The 20631-nt window shown below is 38.6% G+C and overlaps 2 protein-coding genes across 3 annotated transcripts; one reads left to right on the top strand and one right to left on the bottom strand.

Moving 5' to 3' along the window:
• Positions 1 to 212: 212 nt before the first annotated feature.
• Positions 213 to 3719, top strand: LOC131319063 (uncharacterized). Of its 2 annotated transcripts, XM_058349167.1 has the most exons (5): positions 215 to 381; positions 1367 to 1595; positions 2021 to 2076; positions 3448 to 3618; positions 3656 to 3719. In XM_058349167.1, the coding sequence occupies exons 1-4, from the start codon at positions 307 to 309 to the stop codon at positions 3589 to 3591; spliced, it is 504 nt and encodes a 167-aa protein (XP_058205150.1). In that variant the 5' UTR covers positions 215 to 306; the 3' UTR covers positions 3592 to 3618; positions 3656 to 3719. The 2 variants fall into 2 exon arrangements, with proteins under 2 accessions (XP_058205152.1, XP_058205150.1); XM_058349169.1 differs by having other exon boundaries at positions 213 to 381; positions 1370 to 1595; positions 3448 to 3719.
• Positions 3720 to 8166: 4447 nt separating this feature from the next.
• Positions 8167 to 16628, bottom strand: LOC131318456 (cationic amino acid transporter 2, vacuolar-like). The gene is made up of 14 exons (XM_058348251.1): positions 16149 to 16628; positions 14773 to 14974; positions 14040 to 14124; positions 13769 to 13909; positions 13560 to 13678; positions 13377 to 13473; positions 13075 to 13247; positions 12902 to 12968; positions 11761 to 11919; positions 11088 to 11358; positions 10041 to 10146; positions 9476 to 9588; positions 9056 to 9131; positions 8167 to 8636 (listed from the first exon to the last, which is right to left on the bottom strand). The coding sequence occupies exons 1-14, from the start codon at positions 16345 to 16347 to the stop codon at positions 8480 to 8482; spliced, it is 1965 nt and encodes a 654-aa protein (XP_058204234.1). The 5' UTR covers positions 16348 to 16628; the 3' UTR covers positions 8167 to 8479.
• Between the last annotated feature and the right edge of the window lie 4003 nt (positions 16629 to 20631).

The following is a 20631-nucleotide window of genomic DNA, read 5'->3' on the forward strand; positions in this document are numbered from 1 at the left end:
ATCCGAACCGTTCGTTCAGCAATTCAACGGTCCAAATCTCATCTCTACTGTGTAGCATCCGAACCGTTCATTGCCGAGATAAGATCTAAACTATTAGATTGCCGAATGGATAGTTCGGATGGTGCACAAGATGCTGTGCACCACCCGCACAGCAGAGGTAAAAGATGATTTTAGGACCATAATTTAATTTAGCTCTAGAAAAAGAAAATCACCCAAATTTCTTGAAAAAGAAAAAATACCCAAATTAGACCCACACAGAGCTTACACAACTCTCTCCATCTCTCTCTCTCTCTCTCTCTCTCTCTGATGGCTGAAAAGGAGCAAGAAGAAGATTCAAAAGTAAATCGTCCCCCCTCAGACCTTCCCAGCCGCTTTCTGCCTGTAAGTTCTCTCTATTTCCCTCTGTTAAATGCACCTTTCTACTAAAGGGAAAGTAGCTTGATTGACTTCCAATCGACCCCATGCGCTTTGATTTTTTGAATTCATTGTTTTTAGTCCACCTCTGAACGATGCCGATCATTGTTGTAGGCCTGGGAGGGGCCCAAAACTGGACCGGACTGGACCATTAAAAAACTAGACATGAACTGAACCCCCTCTGAATTGAGTTCGTTCCTTCATCTCTAATTTCCCTATATACGTGCGTGTTGATGTACTTACACATGAAACACTGGTGTAATTATGTTTCTTGATTGTTTCTTTCGTTTATCCATTTTGATCCCCCATTTAAATTTTTGGACTAAAGGGTGATTCCAATTGCTGATGTATGAACTAACTGGTAGGGCAAATACTCGAGTTTGAGCTCATGCTCATTCGTAAAAAGCTCGTTCAAGATCAGTTTGTTACATAATAAACCAAGCTCTTTAAGCTTTCAAACAAGCTCGAACATTTTTTGGAAGCTCTTTAAGCTTTTAAACTAAGCTCGAACAATGTACTACTCGGCTCGTTTAACTTAGGATGTATAAATTTTCAAGCTACTCGAGATAAGCTCGATTAAAAGTAGTTCGAGATTGGCCTGTCTGATAAACAAGCTAAAACATGTACATGTTTGCAAGCTCGTTAAGTTTGCATACCAAGCTTGAACAACTAACTACTCAGCTCATTCAGCTCATTTATCACCCCTGCAAACTAGGGCTAGCTGCTTAGCTCAGTTGGCCACCCTTGTACACTCCCATAGAGGAGCTCAGGTCAATCATTGAATTGATTATTTATTCCCCTAAATGGGGGTTATTTGTTTAATTTTTTGTTCTCTTCATGGGCTTTGAGTTGGGCTTAGTACGATTGTAGGGTTATGTCCTGTTTATGTAATCAAATACTTGTATTCTTCTATCACCTATTATCAACAAAAAAAAATTGTTCATGTATGAAGCAGTTTGTGGAGGTTGTTTGCAAAAGTTCAGGGAAGACATGCCGGTTCGCCGCCGGAACGGAGGCGGGTTTTGCGGTGTCTTTGATAAACAGGAAGGTTGAAGGTGGGCCAATCGCTTCACACATTGAAGCCGTGAAGGAAGGGGAAGAGCCTGTGAGTTTCGGCCCCAATTCGGTTTTGGTGAATTACGGTGATGGTTGGAAGTTGCAAACAGTTACTGAAGCTGAAGGTGATTTTCCTTGGAATTTCTTCCTTTCATATGAGAAACCCTAATTTTCATGTTTCTTTATGGAATTTGTGTTGTTTCTTCTGAAGTTTTTGAGTTTTGGATAACTCTCGATGAGAGGAACCGAAAAATTGATACATGGGAGGGAAAAAGTTAACTGAAGGCAATGAACAAAACAATATTTCCAGTTTTTTTGGTTTTCTCGAAAGGGCAATGAACAAAACAAAATTTCCAGTTCTTTTGGTTTTCTCGTCTTTCGAGGATTTGTTTCTACAAACTTGGTCCATACATTTTACTTATTGGATTCCATGAATTGTGAAGGTACAAAAGAAGTTTAAAAAAACTTGAACACAAAAGATTCAGATATAAAAACTGGAAAAGATGGATTTTTCCTCGAGTGCTGACTTGTTAATTTTTTTTTGTAGTAGGCCTGAGGAAAGGGGAATTCAATCGGCCAACAATGTTGCACAATGCGTCTGTAAGGGTATGATCTCTTTCTACATTTTGTTTCCTTTGAACAAGGCTATGCTAGTTAACAAAACATGAGCAATCAGGTAGCTGGTAAATCATGAATATGTGCCCCCTCGTTGGTTTTAAGCTTGACCCTTTTCGAGGAAAGGTAAACTGCTTGATAATTCATTATGATCATAGAAGCCCGAAAAGTTTGTGCCCAGAAGGAATAAAATTTTGGAGCAACAAAGTGAAAACAAATGCAAAACAAGTATGATGAGGTCACCCACAATGTGGATTTACTTTACTGAATAATCGTGAGTTGTGACAAGAGATGTGGAGCCATGGTTATTGGAGAACCAGTTTAAGAAACCATACATTATCTTTGTTCCTAGAAGTCTAGAACCATATTGCAATTCAAGGATTCGTAAACCTACTATTTTTCTTTGGCTTTACCAATGAGATAAGTACTGGAAACGAGACTTGACAATCCCACCGTTTCTCCTTGTTGTGATGATAATATTGGTGACTAAAGCTAAGTTGGGGCAATTTTCAGATTTTCTAATACAACGATTTAAAGTTTAATATGGGCATATTGGCAGGAGCTAATGTCAAAAACTTGAACTGTATCATGGTGAAAGCCTGGCAGGAACTAGAGGCTTTGAAGTTAGCCCTACTTAGATTTATTTTGATTTTTTTCGTCATTTAAAAAGATTAGGACATAAGAAATCAGATGAATTTTTCTCCATTAATCCATCTCCCTGGCTGGGTGAAGGAGGTTTACAATTCGATCATGCAAATAACATAAGCAGTTGGTAGTCCATGACAAGGTCATGAATTGGACTGCGGGAGATGACTTCTTACATCTTTTGGGTACTTAAATCAAGTTTGTTTGTTTTTTTTTTGCTAAGCTACTTAAATCAAGTATTACTATTTACTATAAGAATGGGTTAAAACAATGTTTTTGGAAAGCATGTTTCATACAGAAGAGGGAGGTGGGGGAAAGTTTTGCAATATTATACAGAAGAGGGAGGTGGGTTTGTATGTTATTGGGAAGGTTGGGAGGGGTCCACTGACTTAACTGCTTTCTTGGGTGGGAAATGGGAATGTTCAAAACGTCTGGTTTAGGCATGCTGTAGTCAAAAGATGATTTCTTGAGAGAGGAAGTTCTATGCTTTTCTTTTGTTAAATCGGTCTTGCTAAACACAACCAAATGGGAAGCGGATAATATTCATATAATCTCAAGAAAACGTAGACTTTCAAGTTTCAATACACATTTATGGATTTCAGTGTACTTATCACAGATGTTAGTGCATTTTCTACACATAATCATCTGAATTAAAGCCGGAGGTTGACATGTTCATTGTTAAGCTTACTAACATAATAGTATGTTTTTTGTTACCAGGAGGCGTCACAACCAGTCATAAGTTATTTATATGTTGGGAAGATACTGCTTGCTTTCATTTTAATTTTCGCGATGGGTGCAGTTTTGACATTAGCTTTGGAGAATCTTCCGAGGCTAATCTTGTTTATTAACTCATCCCTGTAAAAATTGTAAATGTATAACACTGCTCGTGTTTTCGTTAAATTACCTATGACCTTATGACAGCTAGTCATGCCAATGTAGACATGTATCTTTTTTTATGTATCAGAGAACTAGAGGGGAGATTTGTAAAAGCATTTCTTTGTTTGGGTGTTTAATGTTCTAATTCGATGTTAGGCTGGTTTGGTCTTGGTTTTCCGGGTATGCCCCATAGCACCTGTATTGGGTTTTCTGGTTCAATGAATTAATTTACCAAAAAAAAATGTCCATTGAATGGCGTTTCGATGCGTATTGAGAAACAGGAAACTTCATCATATGTTGCCAATTAATTGGAGTATTACTTCTATTGTATTGCTTCGCAGATTACTTAGGTAAAGATGGTTTGGGTGCTCCCTGAGCATCCACAAGATTGCAGATAGCAGCGGCTGATAAACGAATTAAAATACTCGAATTCAAGTTCATTTGTTCCTTAAAAGCATGTTCAAGATCGGTTAAAATTAATTTTGAACTTTTCTTTGAAGCTTATTAAGCTTTCAAATCGAGCAACTATTTGGATCGTTTAACTTATGATGTTCAAAATTTAATATGCACGATCGATAAATGTTTGGTTTAATTAGAACTCGTCTAAAATTGGCTCGCCTCAAATGAGTTAAGCTTAAAACATAGTTTTAAGGCTTGTTTGGTTTTTCAAACCAAGCTTTAACAATCAAAGCCCCTTCATCTTGTTTATGAATAAGCTTCCACTCAAAAAGGGAAGTAAAAGAAAGGGGAAGAAACCCGATCTCAACAAAGAATTTCTTGAATCAACGATAGTTTTCTTTGAACTTTATTGTTCATACTTCATTTCATTTTGGTCATGGAAAGCAAAAGGCGTATCGTTTAGTCAGAGATCGCTTCACAACTCGCGGTGTTTTTTTTGTTTTGGTTGTTTCATGTTTTCTTCGCAAGGCATTCGGGTCTCTTTCTTACCGAAAAATAAGTATCACCTCCGGCTCCATGGTACCCTCTTTGTATAACTTGCAAGGGGGATTTATCCTTTTAGTTTACGCTTTGTTGTTATACATAACGTACCAACGGGTTTTAATCGAGCTATTCATGAGCCAGCTTGTTCAAGCTTTGGCTTGAAAGCTTGATGAGTTTTACAAATAGTTCAAACCTTGGTTCATTTTATGCAACACAGGTATCTCGAAAAGGTTTTTATCGAGTGAAGACGAGCTCAAACTCAAGTGGTTTGGTTAGTTTAATGCAACACAAAGATCTTGAAAACGTTTTTATCGAGTGAAGATGAACTCAAACTCAAGTGATTTGGTTTGTTTATCATCTATGCTATTCTGTATTTTGATCAAGGGTTGCGGAGGAATTTATGGAGGGAAAGGAAAAAATGAATCATGAAAGTTAAAAATGCTAACTTTATCCATGGTTTACATATCTTTTTTGGCATTTTTGCTTTATCAAAGCCTTTGTTGGTTTATTTGTAAGCCCCCATGCCACTGTTGGATCTTATTGGGCTTATTTATACAGATGGTCCCCAAAGTATTTTTGAAATGTCAATTTGGTCCCCATTATATAAATCGCGTCTATTGCATCCCCAATGTTTACAATGTGTGTTTAAATGGTCCTCGGAGCTAACTCCGTTACCTATTGCCGTCTAAAATGGGGGCATTATAGTCAAATCCCCCGAATTCCCCTTCAATCTTCAGTGATGCAAATTAAAAAAAAAACAACTTCAAATAATGTCCAATTTTCAACTAATGTATACGAGCTGTTCAAAAAATGAAAAACTATTTTACAGATTAAAAAAAATAACACAACTGAACAGATCCGAGCATCATCAAACCGGATTCAAGTTATAAAAAATTTCAGTAATCATCGGAACAACAATCATCTTCGTCGTCGTCACCGTAATTATACACAGATCTAACAAGAAGCACCAATTGATGTAACTGTGCAACAACACCCTCACTTCACCTCCCCTCTCTCTCTCTCTGGGTTCGGTTTCTTACAGTGAACCGACTTGGTATAATCTTCAAGCACGTTGACGAAGACGGTGAGCCGTTGATGGATTTCAACAACGACGTCCAATCCAATCTAGAACCCCAACAAGGAGGCGACGATCGAAACCTCATCGACGAGAAGAAGATGATTGGCGTCGAAAGGACCGGTTGCCGACAGATGTCTACAAGAAATCCGAGTCAAAATCGAAGCCTCGGAAGAGGTTGATCAAGAAGAATTCAGTGGCAAATGAGGAAACGCTCCCGATTTGGGATTCGACCACGACAATTGATGACGTGGTGGCAGCAGCGGCGGCGGCGGCGGCGTTTGAGTCAGAGAACAATGAGTTGGTTGTCAGAGGGTGGGATGAGGAAAAAGTATCTGAAGGATGAGGGTGGGAAGTGAGGGAAGAAAGGAAAGTCGGAGAGGAGAGAGAGATAAAACTGATGGTTGTGAAAACTGCTCTTCAATTGAAACCAGGGGGTTTATCTCTTTTCTCCCGAATGTCCTTGTAGTGAGCCCTCCAAATAAATTTTACCATTGGATGGGTCATCATATTTAATTGTACTAATGGTTATTTGGTGTGGCTGGACCAGGTGGTCTAGAGGAGAGAAACATAGGGTTAGGGTTTTGAGGTTGAAGATGAGTTTTGTGGGGGTGATGGTTGTTTTAAGATGAAGTTCCGCAAATACCCCTGTCTTTAACGGTTAATTTGAATGGAGTTAATCCCGGGGACTATTTAAACGCGTATTGTAAACATTGAGGATGTAATAGACACGATTTGTACATTAAGGACCAAATTGACATTTTAAAAATACTTTGGGGACCATCCGTACAAATAAGCCGATCTTATTGCCCAGCTAGTTTCCACCATCTTTTAGTACTTTAAAAACTCTTTTATCGATATATAGTAGGTTTTTATCTTATTTAAAATAAGGGAGATATGAGCATTTTACGGAAATGATTTACTTTTCACTCAACTAAGGGTAAAATGGTTATATCTTTTGATATACAAATAAAAGAGGATTCAAACTACTTGGGTTAGAGCATCTCCAATCCAACATCCTTCAAATCTCTATTTGAAAGGATCAAATTAATCTATTTTATTTGAAAAAAAGATTTAGAGGATTGTACTATTTATCTCAACTCCAACCCAACACTTTATTTCTCAACTCCAACACACATTTGGAAGAGATCCTCTATTTTTTCCTTCATCCTCTATATTTAGAGCATCTCCAATCCAATACTCTATTTGAGAGTATCAAAATACTCTATTTTATTTATAAAGTGATTTTAGAGAAAATTACTATTCATATTTACTCCAACCACAAACTCTCTATTTATTCATAAAGTGATTTTAGAGGAGATCTTCCATATTTTCTCTCATCCTCTAAATATGGAGGATCAAAATCACATCCTCTCAAATAGAGGAGACTTGAGAGGATGGGTTGGAGAAATTCCATACTCTCAAATGGAGGAATAGAGCATGGGTTAGAGATGCTCTTAGAGGATCAAAGTTCATCCTCCCAAATGGATGAGAGTTTTAGAGAATGGGTTGGAAAATGTTTTTTTCTCCAAAATGAAGAAATGGAGTATGAGTTGGAGATGCTCTTAGAAAGTAGATTCAACAAACTTTTTAACTGTTCAAACCATGCACAAATCGAAGTTCGGGAGCATTCGAGACAAGTCCACGAAGTTTCACATATTGTGTAGTTTTTATGCGCCCCAAGCGCACTTAATTGTGCCCCGAGCGCATCCTCTAAAGTCACAAACAGCCAAACTTTGCAGTCTTACCACAAACACTCCCGAACTCTGATTTAGACGTAATTTGAATCATTGAAAAACTTGTCTATCCTACTTTCCACCCAAAATAGTTTGGATCCAAAATTATTTATACATCAAAAGATATGACGGTTTTACCTCCCAAATTATATTGAAAAAATTCTCGCATCACACTAATTTTAAACTAGAGCAAAACATATTTTATATCAATAAAGACTATAAATTGGTGGAATCGAACCATAAAAATATTATATATTAGTTTACGAAAAGTTCGTCAAAATCATACCTATTCAAAGATTGTCGGAGCCACTAAGACTAAAACTTGTTTATGCACTTTTCTACGATTCGATACTCGCATCCTTAATTCTAAGGTATTGACGTAATCATTTCAACGCTCCCACCTCGACCACAATCATTTCAACGCTGCACCTTCAGCACCACCTCCATTATTTTACACACTATTACCACAACCACCACCTCACAAGCACTCCACCACCATTCACCGTTATTTCACCGTCACCCACACCATGAAATAGTTTCAAATGTTCTCACTATTGAAATCTATCGACATCACTTTACAAAAAAACAATCTTCATTATCATAGAAATTCTTTTCTGTAATTTGTTTTTAAAGGCAGTGAATTGATTTAGTATTTGCGGAGGAATTCGCATAAAGAAAAAGATGAGGAATTATATGTTAAGCGTTCTACAGAACAAACTTGTCCACAAAAACAATCCAAACACAAGCTAAATTCATAGTTAGAAACAAAGACAGAACTCAAAAATCATCACGAGAGAGAGAGAGGAGTAAAATAAGTGCGCGTTGACATTCCCGATGAGGAATTACCAATTCTTCAATAATTATTTACATATTTTGAGCAAAGACTCCTTTGCTCAATGACCAATACAACAGATACACTGTACAAACAATATGACAGTAGGGTTTTTTCTTCTCATGTTCCTTTCTCCCACCCTTTTGTCTATAACACATCCCTTTCCACGAAAGACTTCCACATACACATGAATATTACATACAGAAAAATACACGGAGAAAGGGAAAAAATACACCTAATATTCCAAGCACACAACAGCTTCTTCGGAAAACGCAATCCTGCGGCCGTCTAAGGCAGAGAACTTTCGGAGCTGCGATATATTTCCTCCACATGCGCTGCCGGCACATAGACGGCATTTCTCAGTGAGCTGTGGGTTCGTCCGTAGAAAATGTAAACTAAAACTCCCACTAGTAACCATATAGACACGCGAGTCCAAGTAGCAGCTCTGAGGGTTATCATAGAAGACATAATAAGACATGAGAACTAGGAAAAGAATCAAAAGATCACCTTTATCGAAACAACAAAAAAAACTAAAGAGTACAGAAGAAGAAGAAGAAGAAGACTGCTTCCTAATATTATTAGGAAAAGAAAAGGAAAACTGCTTCCATTTTTGTCATCTTTCTATTATTTTTCTGGTCATTTGCTTTCTTTCTTTTCAGAGAGAATTCAATATTTATATGAACTTATCAAGGATATAACCTAAAGAGACCAGCACTGTCAACGCTCCACAAAGTATGTGCTCTAATTTCCAGGCTGGTCAACCCATGTTTACCCTTCTATAAAACAGAACTAAAACATAACAAAGAATAGTAATTTGAAAAAGGAAAACTACACTTAATGTCAGAAAGACGACAATGCACGTACCCAAGATTTATCAGCAGGTAGACGTTGATGAGAATACAAGCAATAGGGAGGAGTGGAACGAATGGGCAAATGAAACCTGGAAAAAATGATCAATAGTCCACTAAGCAATTTGTGCAATAAACGTACGATAAATTTATCCTATAACCATACAAAATCATTCATGGAAAGACGAAGGTATGGGCAAGATTAAGCAGTACAAATTGGCAGGGTACCCGTGTATAAGCTACGTCAAGCCAAAAGTAAACATCAAATGATTGACACAAGGAATCATTCAGCCTAATCATTCGAAACAAAGGAATCGGTATAACGGTCTTTCTCATGGTGAAGGCGGCAAAAGTAAGGGAAGAGGCAATATATTCTATCAAGGAAGATTAATATTGTCGAAGTTCAGAGCCGTGATGCCAAAATCAGAGAACATACCTCCTGTGTGCCCAAAGCTGTGCCTTGCATCATCTTGATCTATACAGGTGAGAACTACCAAACCAGACAGAAGAAGAACACCCCCAAGTCCACACACAGTAAACCGGAAAAAGCTGGTAACAAAAACAAATTGTTAATACACAATAAATAAACAAAAGATAAGTGCTTAGCAAAAAAAAGAAAGACAAGATCTACAGAAACAAAATTTCCTTGCGCAGTAATAAAGAATAGTACTACAACACACAGACCCCTAAATCTTTCAGAATACACATGGTTTTGCTTTTAGATGTATGACAATAAAAACCATGTAAACTACGTATCCATACATATTAAATATCTTGGTTGACCACAAACTCTTTCTCCATCCCTCTTGCAGTGCATGCAACTATTTACAATTTCAGTCGAAGGGAAGTGAGGGTGAGCCTATATTAATAAGCTGCATTTCCATGCTTATTTGCAGGTATTAGTCCATTGAACATGCAAAGCTATTATTAGTATGCTGCCAGGGAGATTAGCTTTGTATCGATTGATAGCGAGGCAATATCATTCAGCACTGAAAACTCACCTTGAGAGGCCAATGCTTGAAGCTGAACCTGTAAGGAGCAGCACTCCAACACACGTAAACATTATAGTCCAACCAGCAATTTTCCGCCTGTTATCATTTAGAATGCCTGCAACAACCAGGAAAAAAGAAGTCAACGACTTAGTTGATCCAATATAACGTTATCCAGAAAACATAAGCCACTTGGTTTAGAGTAATGTGAGGGTGACCAAATTCAAGTACCATATTGTGGGTCTCATCCATGTGTCCAATACACTGGTTCGATGAGTCTTTTATACCTCCACTAATACAGGTGACACATAAGATGGTGCATAGAACACGATACCCTAAAGGGAGGCGGGCGCAATGGTAAGGTTCTAATCACATAAACAGCCTCTTCTCTTGCAGGGTAAAGGTTGCATACATCTAGCCCTTCCCCAGACCCTACAGTACCGAGAGCCTCATGCACTGGGGTCACTCTTTTTTCTATTTTATAAGGATTATAGTCTTAACTTTAGTCCTAGTTTTACTCATTCACAATATACCCTTTCCCCAAGGATAAATGTAGGTTACGTAGAGTTCCAAGGATGCATGGTACATATTCTCCACCCATATATTCTCCTGGGTGGCTTGGATGGCAGGGGAGGAATGGATTGAACCAAAATACAACTTCTCTGGGGTAGTTGACGTTGAAGTACTTCACAAAGAGATTCCAAAATGTTCACAAAACAATGCCTTCAAAGAATGAACAAATGATCAACCACACAAGTTTCTATATACTGGCAACTATTTTGCGACAATTGTACATGACTTAAAAATATTAAGCATGATAATAATTTCCAAATCCAAACATGGGAGGCAGTGACATGAAAATTTGCAGCCACGCACGCACACAGAAAATTTACTCAAAAGGAAAACATATGGATCAGTAAATGGAATGCCATCATCAGAATTGTTTTGTGAGAACTGAGAACTATTGTTAACATTCAAGAAGTGGACATCCAACAAAGAACTAGCATAAGTGGAAAGAACCGCGAAAACAAGAAGCAACGAACAACTACGTAAACTTACAAGCTGCTTGTTTAGGAATGAGAGGATACACAACCGGTTCGTCCACCTTGCCAAGTAAGAGTTTAGTGCTCTCGGTATCACTTGCAATAGAATCTTTTGGGTTATGCCCTTCTACATCCTTTGTACTACTACTACTACTATATAGCAAAGACACTGAATCTATTGACGCCTGGAGCGATGATGGAACTGGCACCTCCTCTGGTGGGACATATCTTAATATCAGAACAGATATTGCCACCATAGTGAATGCAAGAAGCGTACCCACGCTAACCTGTATGAACAGTGCCATAAATAAGTTAGTATTCGTGATTCTTTCAGGAAGTTTTAAACAGTTTCCTTAAACAAAAGGTATGAATATAGGATATTGGTGCTTTGTTAGGATTGGCTTTTGAAAAAAAATTTATGAGAGTAGTAGGGGTAATAAGTGGAGAGAGATAGAGAGAGAAATGATTGGAAGTAGGGGAATCTAGGGGGAATCTTTTGAAAAATGCTTTTCAAAAAGTAAAGTGAACAAAGCATGAGCTTTTATTCCTACGCATGTAGCCCTTTCTTGAGTAAACCAGGGACTGCAATTCTCACATGCAAGTACACTCTAAATTCAAAGAGATATCACAAATCAACTTTACGTCTAGACAAGAAGAGATCATAATGCTCCATAATTAACAAAACATACCATCCCTGCCAACTCTGCTACATCCATGAAGAATGCCAATGTTGCAGCAACTATACCCGTTATTACTGTGCTCTTGATAGGAACTTGAGTCCGTTTATTAACATCAGAAAAGAAAGAGGGTAGTAATCCATCTCTCGCCATCGCCATCAGTATTCGTGGCTGTGGAACAGAAAGAATATGAAATTCCCACGTACAAGTATGTGCAAAAACGACCCTATAGTATGTGAAAGAAATTTTATAAATTAAAAGAAAAATTTACTCCTATACATTAGGAACGAAAATGTAAACTAAAATACTCAGCCATATAGAAGAACCCAGGCACTTCTCAAAGGTCCATTACTCGTTGCAGCTTTTTCTATACTTTCCCCATCCCATACCCTTTGTCCACCATGAAAAAGACCACTTTTAAAGAGATGAGCCTTTGATGAACTTATACCCAACTAGTTATATATACTTTTCCAAAACTACACTATGATCACTGTCATTAAATGCAATCACACTCATTTGAAAAGGAAGACATCTCAAATTCACTTAGATAGAAGTCCCCCAGATTTCCAAAATAGATATCATCATGGAATGTCCTAAGGAGTACAGGAAAAATACACATGGCATCCAAGGAGTAAATACTTCTTTGCCTTCAACTCACATACGGGGCAGATAACATCTAGACAAAATTTGTGCACTAAGGATTCCGTTCACCAGTTTTTTGTGTGTGTGCGCGCGCGCGTGAGAGAGAGAGAGAGAGAGATGATAGTAGGACATTATTCCTTTCTAACTGGTTGATATCCATGACTATAGTTCAGTATCTCAAATAAAGAGACGGAACCAATAAAGAGTAGAACCTATAGAAATGCATTACTTAACAAATTTCAGTACAAAAGCACCAAACAAAAGCCAACATCCACTAAATCTTCCCTAATACGAGTACCATAGGTATGTAGCTACTACAAATGTCAAATGATAACTTCCATTGAGATAAAAGATGTACCCATGTAGAGTGCTAGGACTCAATGAAATGGAGAAATTGCATGATGTCCAGTACAAAAATTAATTATTATTAGGTTGCCATGTTAATCAAACAAAGTGCAAAACAATAATTCTACTATTTTGTTAGCATTAAAAATATAAGTCACATACATACCTGCGGAAGTATTGAACCCATTAATGTCGAGCATAGGGCGGTAGTAGCTCCAGCAGTTATAATATACCTGCAATATGAGGCAGGGGCAAAAAGAGAAACAAATCACCTCAGATGACTAAAATCTTACAGAAAGACGGCACAAAACACAAATCTCATCCACAATATATGCTTACGCTGCCCACTGCATCCCATGGCTAGCAAATGCAGAGGAGATGGGGGTATCAGGATCCATCGCATAATAGGGTACCAGACCAACAATGACAATAGACACCAGCATATACAATGAGCAACATATAGATAGTGCAGCCCCTATACCCAAGGGCAAATCACGTTGAGGATTCTTCACCTGCCAACGATTAAGAAAAACATAATTGCAGACTTCTAAATTCCATCAAGACTAATCATTTTCACAAATATCTCTTTTGAGAACATTTGCATATACATTAAAAATGTACATTGGACATTGACTCAATACCTCCTCTGCAGTACTAGCAACGGAATCAAAACCAATGTAGGCAAAGAAGACTGTTGCAGCCCCAGCAAGCATACCATCGGCACCAAAAGGGAAGTACCTATAAAATTAAATGAAAGGATGAAATAAAGTACCATTGCATACTTATCGAATTAAAAAGTTATATATAATTCACAGAAACATTACCCGACAGGAAGTTCATAGCCAGTCCATCCTGTCTTGAAACCCAAATACCCACCAGCTATAATGACAAAGATCATGGCGCACACATTTGCTATTGTGACAATGGCTTGTGCCATGGTGCTCTGAAACATTTTTATGTTGCAATTGAACGAGATAAGAAAAACAATCACTGGAAAACACATTGCAGAGAATAAAGGGAGTTACCGAGGTACCTCCTTGATCCCGACACACAAGAGCCCAGTTACAACAACTACTAGAATTGCTGCACATGGATCAACCACTACACCAAGCCCAGGAATAGAATGACGGGCTAGAAAAGCAGGCAGACTGTCTGGACCACCGAAAAGCAATGCCTATATAACAAACAAAAAAAATAGAGAGAAACTAGCGATCATGTTCTATACTTCTATGACATATGCATCGTGGTCACTAATCATTGTTCAAAAAATCAAGAGCTGAAACTTGAGAGAGAATGTAACTCACCAGATTTGGAGAAATGCCACGAGCAACTGCAGAACCGCCGATCGTATATTCTAATATTAGAGCCCAACCGATTAACCAAGCAACACTGAAACGAAATAGAATCCAAAATTTACAAACTGAAAGAATGCCTGAAACCTCAATAACACCGAGCTTGATTTGCTGATCTCCTCATTCTTATACATCAAACCAAATCGGGTAGCATCATCACGTGGAGGTTGAAAGAGCAGATTTAAATGACCAATTTGTGCAAAAAAAAAATGCACAATTCAAGAATAGTAAAGCACAACCTAAGATCCATAGTCTACAGTCTAGACCACCAAGGAGAATCTTAAGAACACAACACTAACACAGTAGCACTGAACCTCAAGAACTGCTTTTATAGTGTACCCAACTATTAGATTGTTAACCACCAACTCATCTAAAAGCTTAAGCTGTTAGAGAGAGGGGCAACTTTATTATTTATACCTTCAACACGCCCCATCACGTGTAGCAAGGCTCTCCTCCATGAGAGGGCTAAACGCTTGTAATTTTTTTTTAACATTAGGTAGGCGGTGGGATTCGAACATAGGATCTATTGCCTGCTCTGATACCATATTAGATTGTTAACCACCAACTCATCTAAACGCTTAAGCTTTTAGATGAGTTGGTGGTTAATAATCTAATATGGTATCAAATAACTGTCTTAGATACAGAAAGAAATGTTTTGATTATGTGAAAGGGAGTGACAAGTTACCCTTCTCCAACACATATGTACGAATAATGATAGGCACTTCCGGCTGATGGGCAACGACTTGCAAGCTCTGCATAACAGAAGGCAGATAGAGCAGCTGCTATACCGGCTATCAGGAATGAAAGGGTAAGGGCTGGCCCAGCATGCTCCCTTGCAACCGTCCCAACAAGAATGTAAACCCCAGCACCAATGGTTGAACCAACCCCTAATAAAAAAGGTACGTACAAATCAGAAGACCCGCAAGTCATGGCTGAAAAACTACATATTGCAATGGAAATGGCAGAACGTAGTGACAGGAGGAGAGACATGCAGAGATGTAGTCCAATCATGCACAGCCACATTCCACCCATATAAAGGGCGCATACACCACTTCAAAGACATGTATCTAAATTCTAATTGGAACGCAGTGCAGAAAAGGGGAGGATAGACATTACAAGTACTGCATACATACATCAACAACAACAAAAAAAGAGAAGAAAAAAAGAGAAGTAAAAGCTTGCATATCAAAATAACAAAAATAGATAGCAAAATTCAGCATATTATGCCACAAATGGGATTGAAGTGTGAGCACCAACAAGTCCAACGAATTTCTTACGCATGAAAGAAGATTAAATCATACAACGACAACAACAAAAATGATTAGGACATTTACATAGGAAACAGAGTACGCTGAGTCACTGACAATTACTTAGGATTAGGACATTTACATAGGAAACAGAGTACGCTGAGTCACTGACAATTACTTAGGTGTTTGCGATTTCTGTAGAAAAAGATTCGAGTGATATCTAAAGATTTAAAACTAAATTATAGATTATGGACCAGAAGCTTAAAAAGCTGTTCACTGCAGCTATGGTGTTTCCAGTTAAGCCATAGCAAAAGCTAAAGTTTTAGCTGCACAATTTGGAAATCAACTTGTAAATCCCTTTAGAATCCAAAAAAAAACTGTTTAAAAGCACCCAACCCAGCCAAACTCAGCTTCTCCAAAATCAGGCTTTGAGGCCACTTTCAGCTTCTACAAATCAAATTCTAAAAGCTAGTAGAGAGGAGATTTTTGCAAGCTACTCCAAACTGTTCTGAAAAAAGCTAGAATCTGAAACCTGACTTCAGAATTTTACATAAACACGCAACAACTAGGACCATGTGATGATTTTGAAAGCCAAGAAGTATCCCACAAACAGAAGCAGACTAACCCTATCCCAACAAGGGGAAGAAAAACCAAAACACAAATTGACAATTGAGATCAAATTCAAACCAACTACAGGGAAATTGGAAAGAACCAAGGAGGATCAGAATCAACCAAAGAACCAAACCCCATTAACAGAAACATCAGCCAAAAAGGAAAACCCCGATCAGAGAGAGGGATAAGATTGTGAATTTACCAATAGCAATTAGGTGAGGAACAGATAATTCCTTGGCCAATTGATGGTGCCCAGTACCGGAGGACTTAGAATGGATTGAGTCAACCTGTTTCCTCCTTATCAAACCTTTAAATCCGCAGGCCAAAGAACACTGTTTTCCTCCACCACCACCACCACCACCACCAGCAGACCCCTTTTGTGAATCAGAGAGAAAACCCATCAAACAAGAGGGGAATTCTCTAATTGGTAGTAGTTATTTTCTGGGTTATACAACAGCCTTTTTGGATTTTGCTGTTTTGAAGCAAAATCCAAGAGAAGAACAAAGATAACAAAAAGATGATTAATTTTAAGCTACCCGCATCCCAGAGATTCTGGCAGATCCCTGGGCAGAATTTTATAGAGAGCAGAAGCTGGAGAGGTTCGGATTTTCCTGGGTAAAACCGTAAAAAGGGTGGGGGGTTTGGTATTGGAATTGCGTGTGGTCTCTTCTTATTGGCTTTGCCGTTGGTTTTCGCCTGACCTGACCTGACCGCTGTGCCCGAAAGATAAAACGATGAATTGGAGAATTGAATTATTGGCGATTTGAATTGAAAGAGGCTGCTGATAAAAAAAAAATTGAAGAGGCTGCTGATCAAAGAAAAAATTGAAGAGGCTTGAAACGACGACTTTGGATTTTTTGGCACAAAATAATGACTTCGGATTTTTTGGCTTATTTGTTCGAATGGGATTCCTAGCAATTGAACAATGACCTATTTGTTCGAATGGATAACTAGTAAACCAAATGCATCACTTATTTGTCGATCAACTCACAAGTTTCAAATTAATAGACGTCAATTTCTCTCGAGACAAATATAATAATGTTCTGATAATTATCCACGTCATATTAACTTATCTTATTTTCTAAGAATTACACCATCAAGAACTTTAATAAACGTAGCTAATGGATCAGAAAATATGGGACGATGGCCGGTCTATTCTCCTCACAAGATGCTTGTTCGTTTGGGATGTCAAAGTTTTTAAGCACGGTTTTTTCAATAATTTTTCTCTATATATCTTTATTCACTCATTATTCTGAAAAATTTCCCTCAAAATGCAAAACGAACAGGATAATAAGCACGATTCCTAAGAAGAAATCATGTGAGAAGATTCATCCACGAGAGAGTTAGCAGTCAACAAATAACAAAGCCCACCGGTAGTATTTATACCATAAAAAAAAAAATTCCATCTCGTGTGGTTGAAAACCGACCTTTATAAAGTACTCCAAGTGACAAAATAGTTTTGAGTGCGAGACAGAAAGATAGGTGTACAGGATAGGCGCCAAGTATAGAATTGTACAGGGGAAATTGCAGAACAGTGGACAAAGGGGCAAATAATGCCCGGGTCATGGAGCACTTTTTCGGAATTGTCCAGTTATGGGAAGGAACACAATAATTTCTCAAATATGGTGTTGAAGACAAAAATGCCTCTCACGGGGCAACTTAGATTCATACATGGGGTAACTTAGGTTCATATACCTGGCAATTTAAGTTCATACACGGGATAATTTAAGAGGCAACTTAGGTTCATATACGGGGCAATTTAGATTTATACACGGAACAACTTAAAAGGCAATTGCAGTTCATATACGAGGCAACTTAGATTCATACATGGAACAACTTAAGTTATACATGGAGCAACTTAGAGGTCAACTCACTCACCGAATGAATTCCTTTAGACCCTGGGGGCAAATTTATCCTTTTCATCAATATCCCCCCCCCCCCCCCCAAAACCTATGAGTACCGACCATGGGGGAGGGAAAACGTACCCGTCTTCGGCCACCGGACGGCCGATCCGAACCGTCCAAAAATTCTATAAAAAAAAAACCGATGGGGCCCGCGCGGGAATCAACGGCATCCGAGGTGTGTAGGGTGCTTGATCCGAGCACCCATTTTTCGTGTATCGGCCGTCCGGTGGCCGGAGACGGCCCGCCGGCGGCCGTCGGACGTTTTCCCTCCCTCGTGGTCGGTACATATAGCAGAAGATATTTCGTCAGAGGGGTCTTCGGTGGCCAATTTGTGGATTACATGAAATTGCTTTGAAATTTTCGGGTTTTACAATTAGGATTTGTTTTGTCCAATTTAGGGGTTTTGTAAGTGGGGAATTTTTTTACTGCTGCTTTTCTGGTCTTGGTTTCCTTCAATTTGATCTCTAAGTTCTGCCGTCAGGTGGAAACCCAACTCTTAATAAGGGTCTCTTCTACTTTTTCTTCTATTTCCGCCATTTTTGGAGGTCAAAAAGCTCATAAAAAGCTTAAATAAACAAAAAAGGGGGGAAAAAAAATCACAGATTTTGGAGTTGATGTCCAAAGTAAGAAAATGGAATCTGGTGGAGGGGGCTGCGGTGGTGGTGGTATTTTGGGGTGGGGCGGCAGGGGGAGGTGGAAATGGTTGTCGGATCTGGTGGAGGAGGCTGTGGTGGCGGCGGCTTTATGGTGGTTGGACGGTGGGGGGATCGGGTGGTTGTGGTGGTGGAGGGAGCTGTATGGGCTGTGGTGGGGCGGTGGAGTGGTGGAGAGAGATGAGGGTTTGTCTTATTAAGGGGCATAATAGTTATTTTCGGAGGTCATTTCCATGTATTGGGAAATATTTTTCTCCTTCCCATATTTGGATGAATTTCCAAAAAAGTGGTCCATGACCTGGGCATTATTTGCCCCTTTGTCCACTGTTCTGCATTTTCCCCAATTGTAAACCCAACGATTGGACTGTGAAGGACGTTTCTGTGGGCGACCATAGGCACTCCGATGACTAAGCAAGTCTCACATTAAGGAACGGAAGTACATAGGTAGAGGGAGTAGGACGGCATATTTCTTTAGAGATCAATATTGTACTTTATGTAGGGAGTCACCTTCCGCGCTATCAAGTAGCAAGTCGCCGGACCATAGCTACACACGTCATCCTTGAAGACCCGACCCGATACCTCGACCTGCCCGCGTAGCTCTGGTCCGAGTGACCGTTTGGTCACTTATGGCCATTCGGAAGTTGCGGATAGGTGACCCGCCATCCGGCCCACTACACTCCTTAGATTCTAGGTTAGATAATTTCTTAAATACTAGCAACACTTGTCGGCCGGGTAAGTCAAAAAAGGTTTTGTCCCCATTTCCCTTATTAATAGATGGTGAGATTGTTCTCAAAATTTGTCAAGGTGGACATAACTTGATTCAGACACTGAGTTATAATAAGAGTACATACTCCTATTAATTATTTGAATCTTATGGCAAAATGCGTAACAGGTCCAGCCAATTCCGGAAGAATACGAAAACGTAAAGGAAAGAAAGTGTAGGTCACAACTCCAATGGCTTTTCCGATGCGTAATCAAGTAAAGTAGCAAAAATATGTCAACGGGTTTGCAGTTCAATGACAATTCCTCACCCTTTCCGCACGAAAGTTCGATTCTTATTAAGAGCACAATTGTTTAGTATAGTGGTTGATGTCGTTTGGAATTGTTCCACCCATTTTTTTAGAAATAATAAAATAAGTTAAATATCTATCTAGGGAAAAAAAAAAAAAAATCTATGATATGGGTCCAAAGAAAAGTAATGACCCCACATGAGGATGCAATGCAATATGGGAATCTGAATGAATCTCCATTATGGGTTTATGACTTTTATGTACAGAGGCTAGGCGGAGAAACTTTGAAAATGGGCCTCAATCTGTGGAAAGCATGTGATGACATATGTGATGTGATATCGACCATATGACTATTCTATTCTTATACAAATAGTAAAATATTAATCTCCTTTGTCTTGCAGCCATAACTATAGGCCCGGTCACCATTCCGTACTTGATTGGATAAGATTTGCATTTATTGACTTGGCCTATTCCGTAATTCAAGTTTGATTTGTTTACCTAACAAATCAGTTTTAAACGAGTTTTTAATAATCGAATCTGAACTCGAAGTCGAATAGCTTGGTTCGTTTATCAGCTCAACATAACAAATTATTGTACAACATGCATCTTACTGATAGTCTAACGAATCAGAGAATCGATGAAGAAAAAACAGAAGCATTGCACATAATAACAACGTGCATGTTTCGTTCACAAACGAAACATTTTGGTCAAATTATTTGAATATTACTACCTGGTTGGTTGTATTTGTACAAATTGCTAAACAAAGCCTTGACCAAGAAAAAAAAAAGAATAACAAACCTCTCGAAGCGACACATTCAATTCTGCACAAATCAACCTTTCACCCCACAAAAAGTCTCGGCAAAATAATTAAAAGAGGATCGATACATTTTTGTACGTTCATACTTTCTGTGCACATTTGATTAGTAAGGAATAAAAATAAAGTGACGGGGGATTTTTTATTTAATTTTTGAATAACGAATGAAAAAAATTTAGTCATTAAAAATACGAAAAAAGCTACGCCCACCGACTCTCAAGTCGGTGAACTTTCACCGATACCTTATACGGCGCCGTTTTGGATTGTTTTTATCTTGTGTTGAAACATTTGGTTTTATCCTTCT

Source organism: Rhododendron vialii, chromosome 3a (genome assembly GCF_030253575.1).
Source record: "Rhododendron vialii isolate Sample 1 chromosome 3a, ASM3025357v1".
Classification (NCBI taxonomy): Eukaryota; Viridiplantae; Streptophyta; class Magnoliopsida; order Ericales; family Ericaceae; genus Rhododendron; species Rhododendron vialii.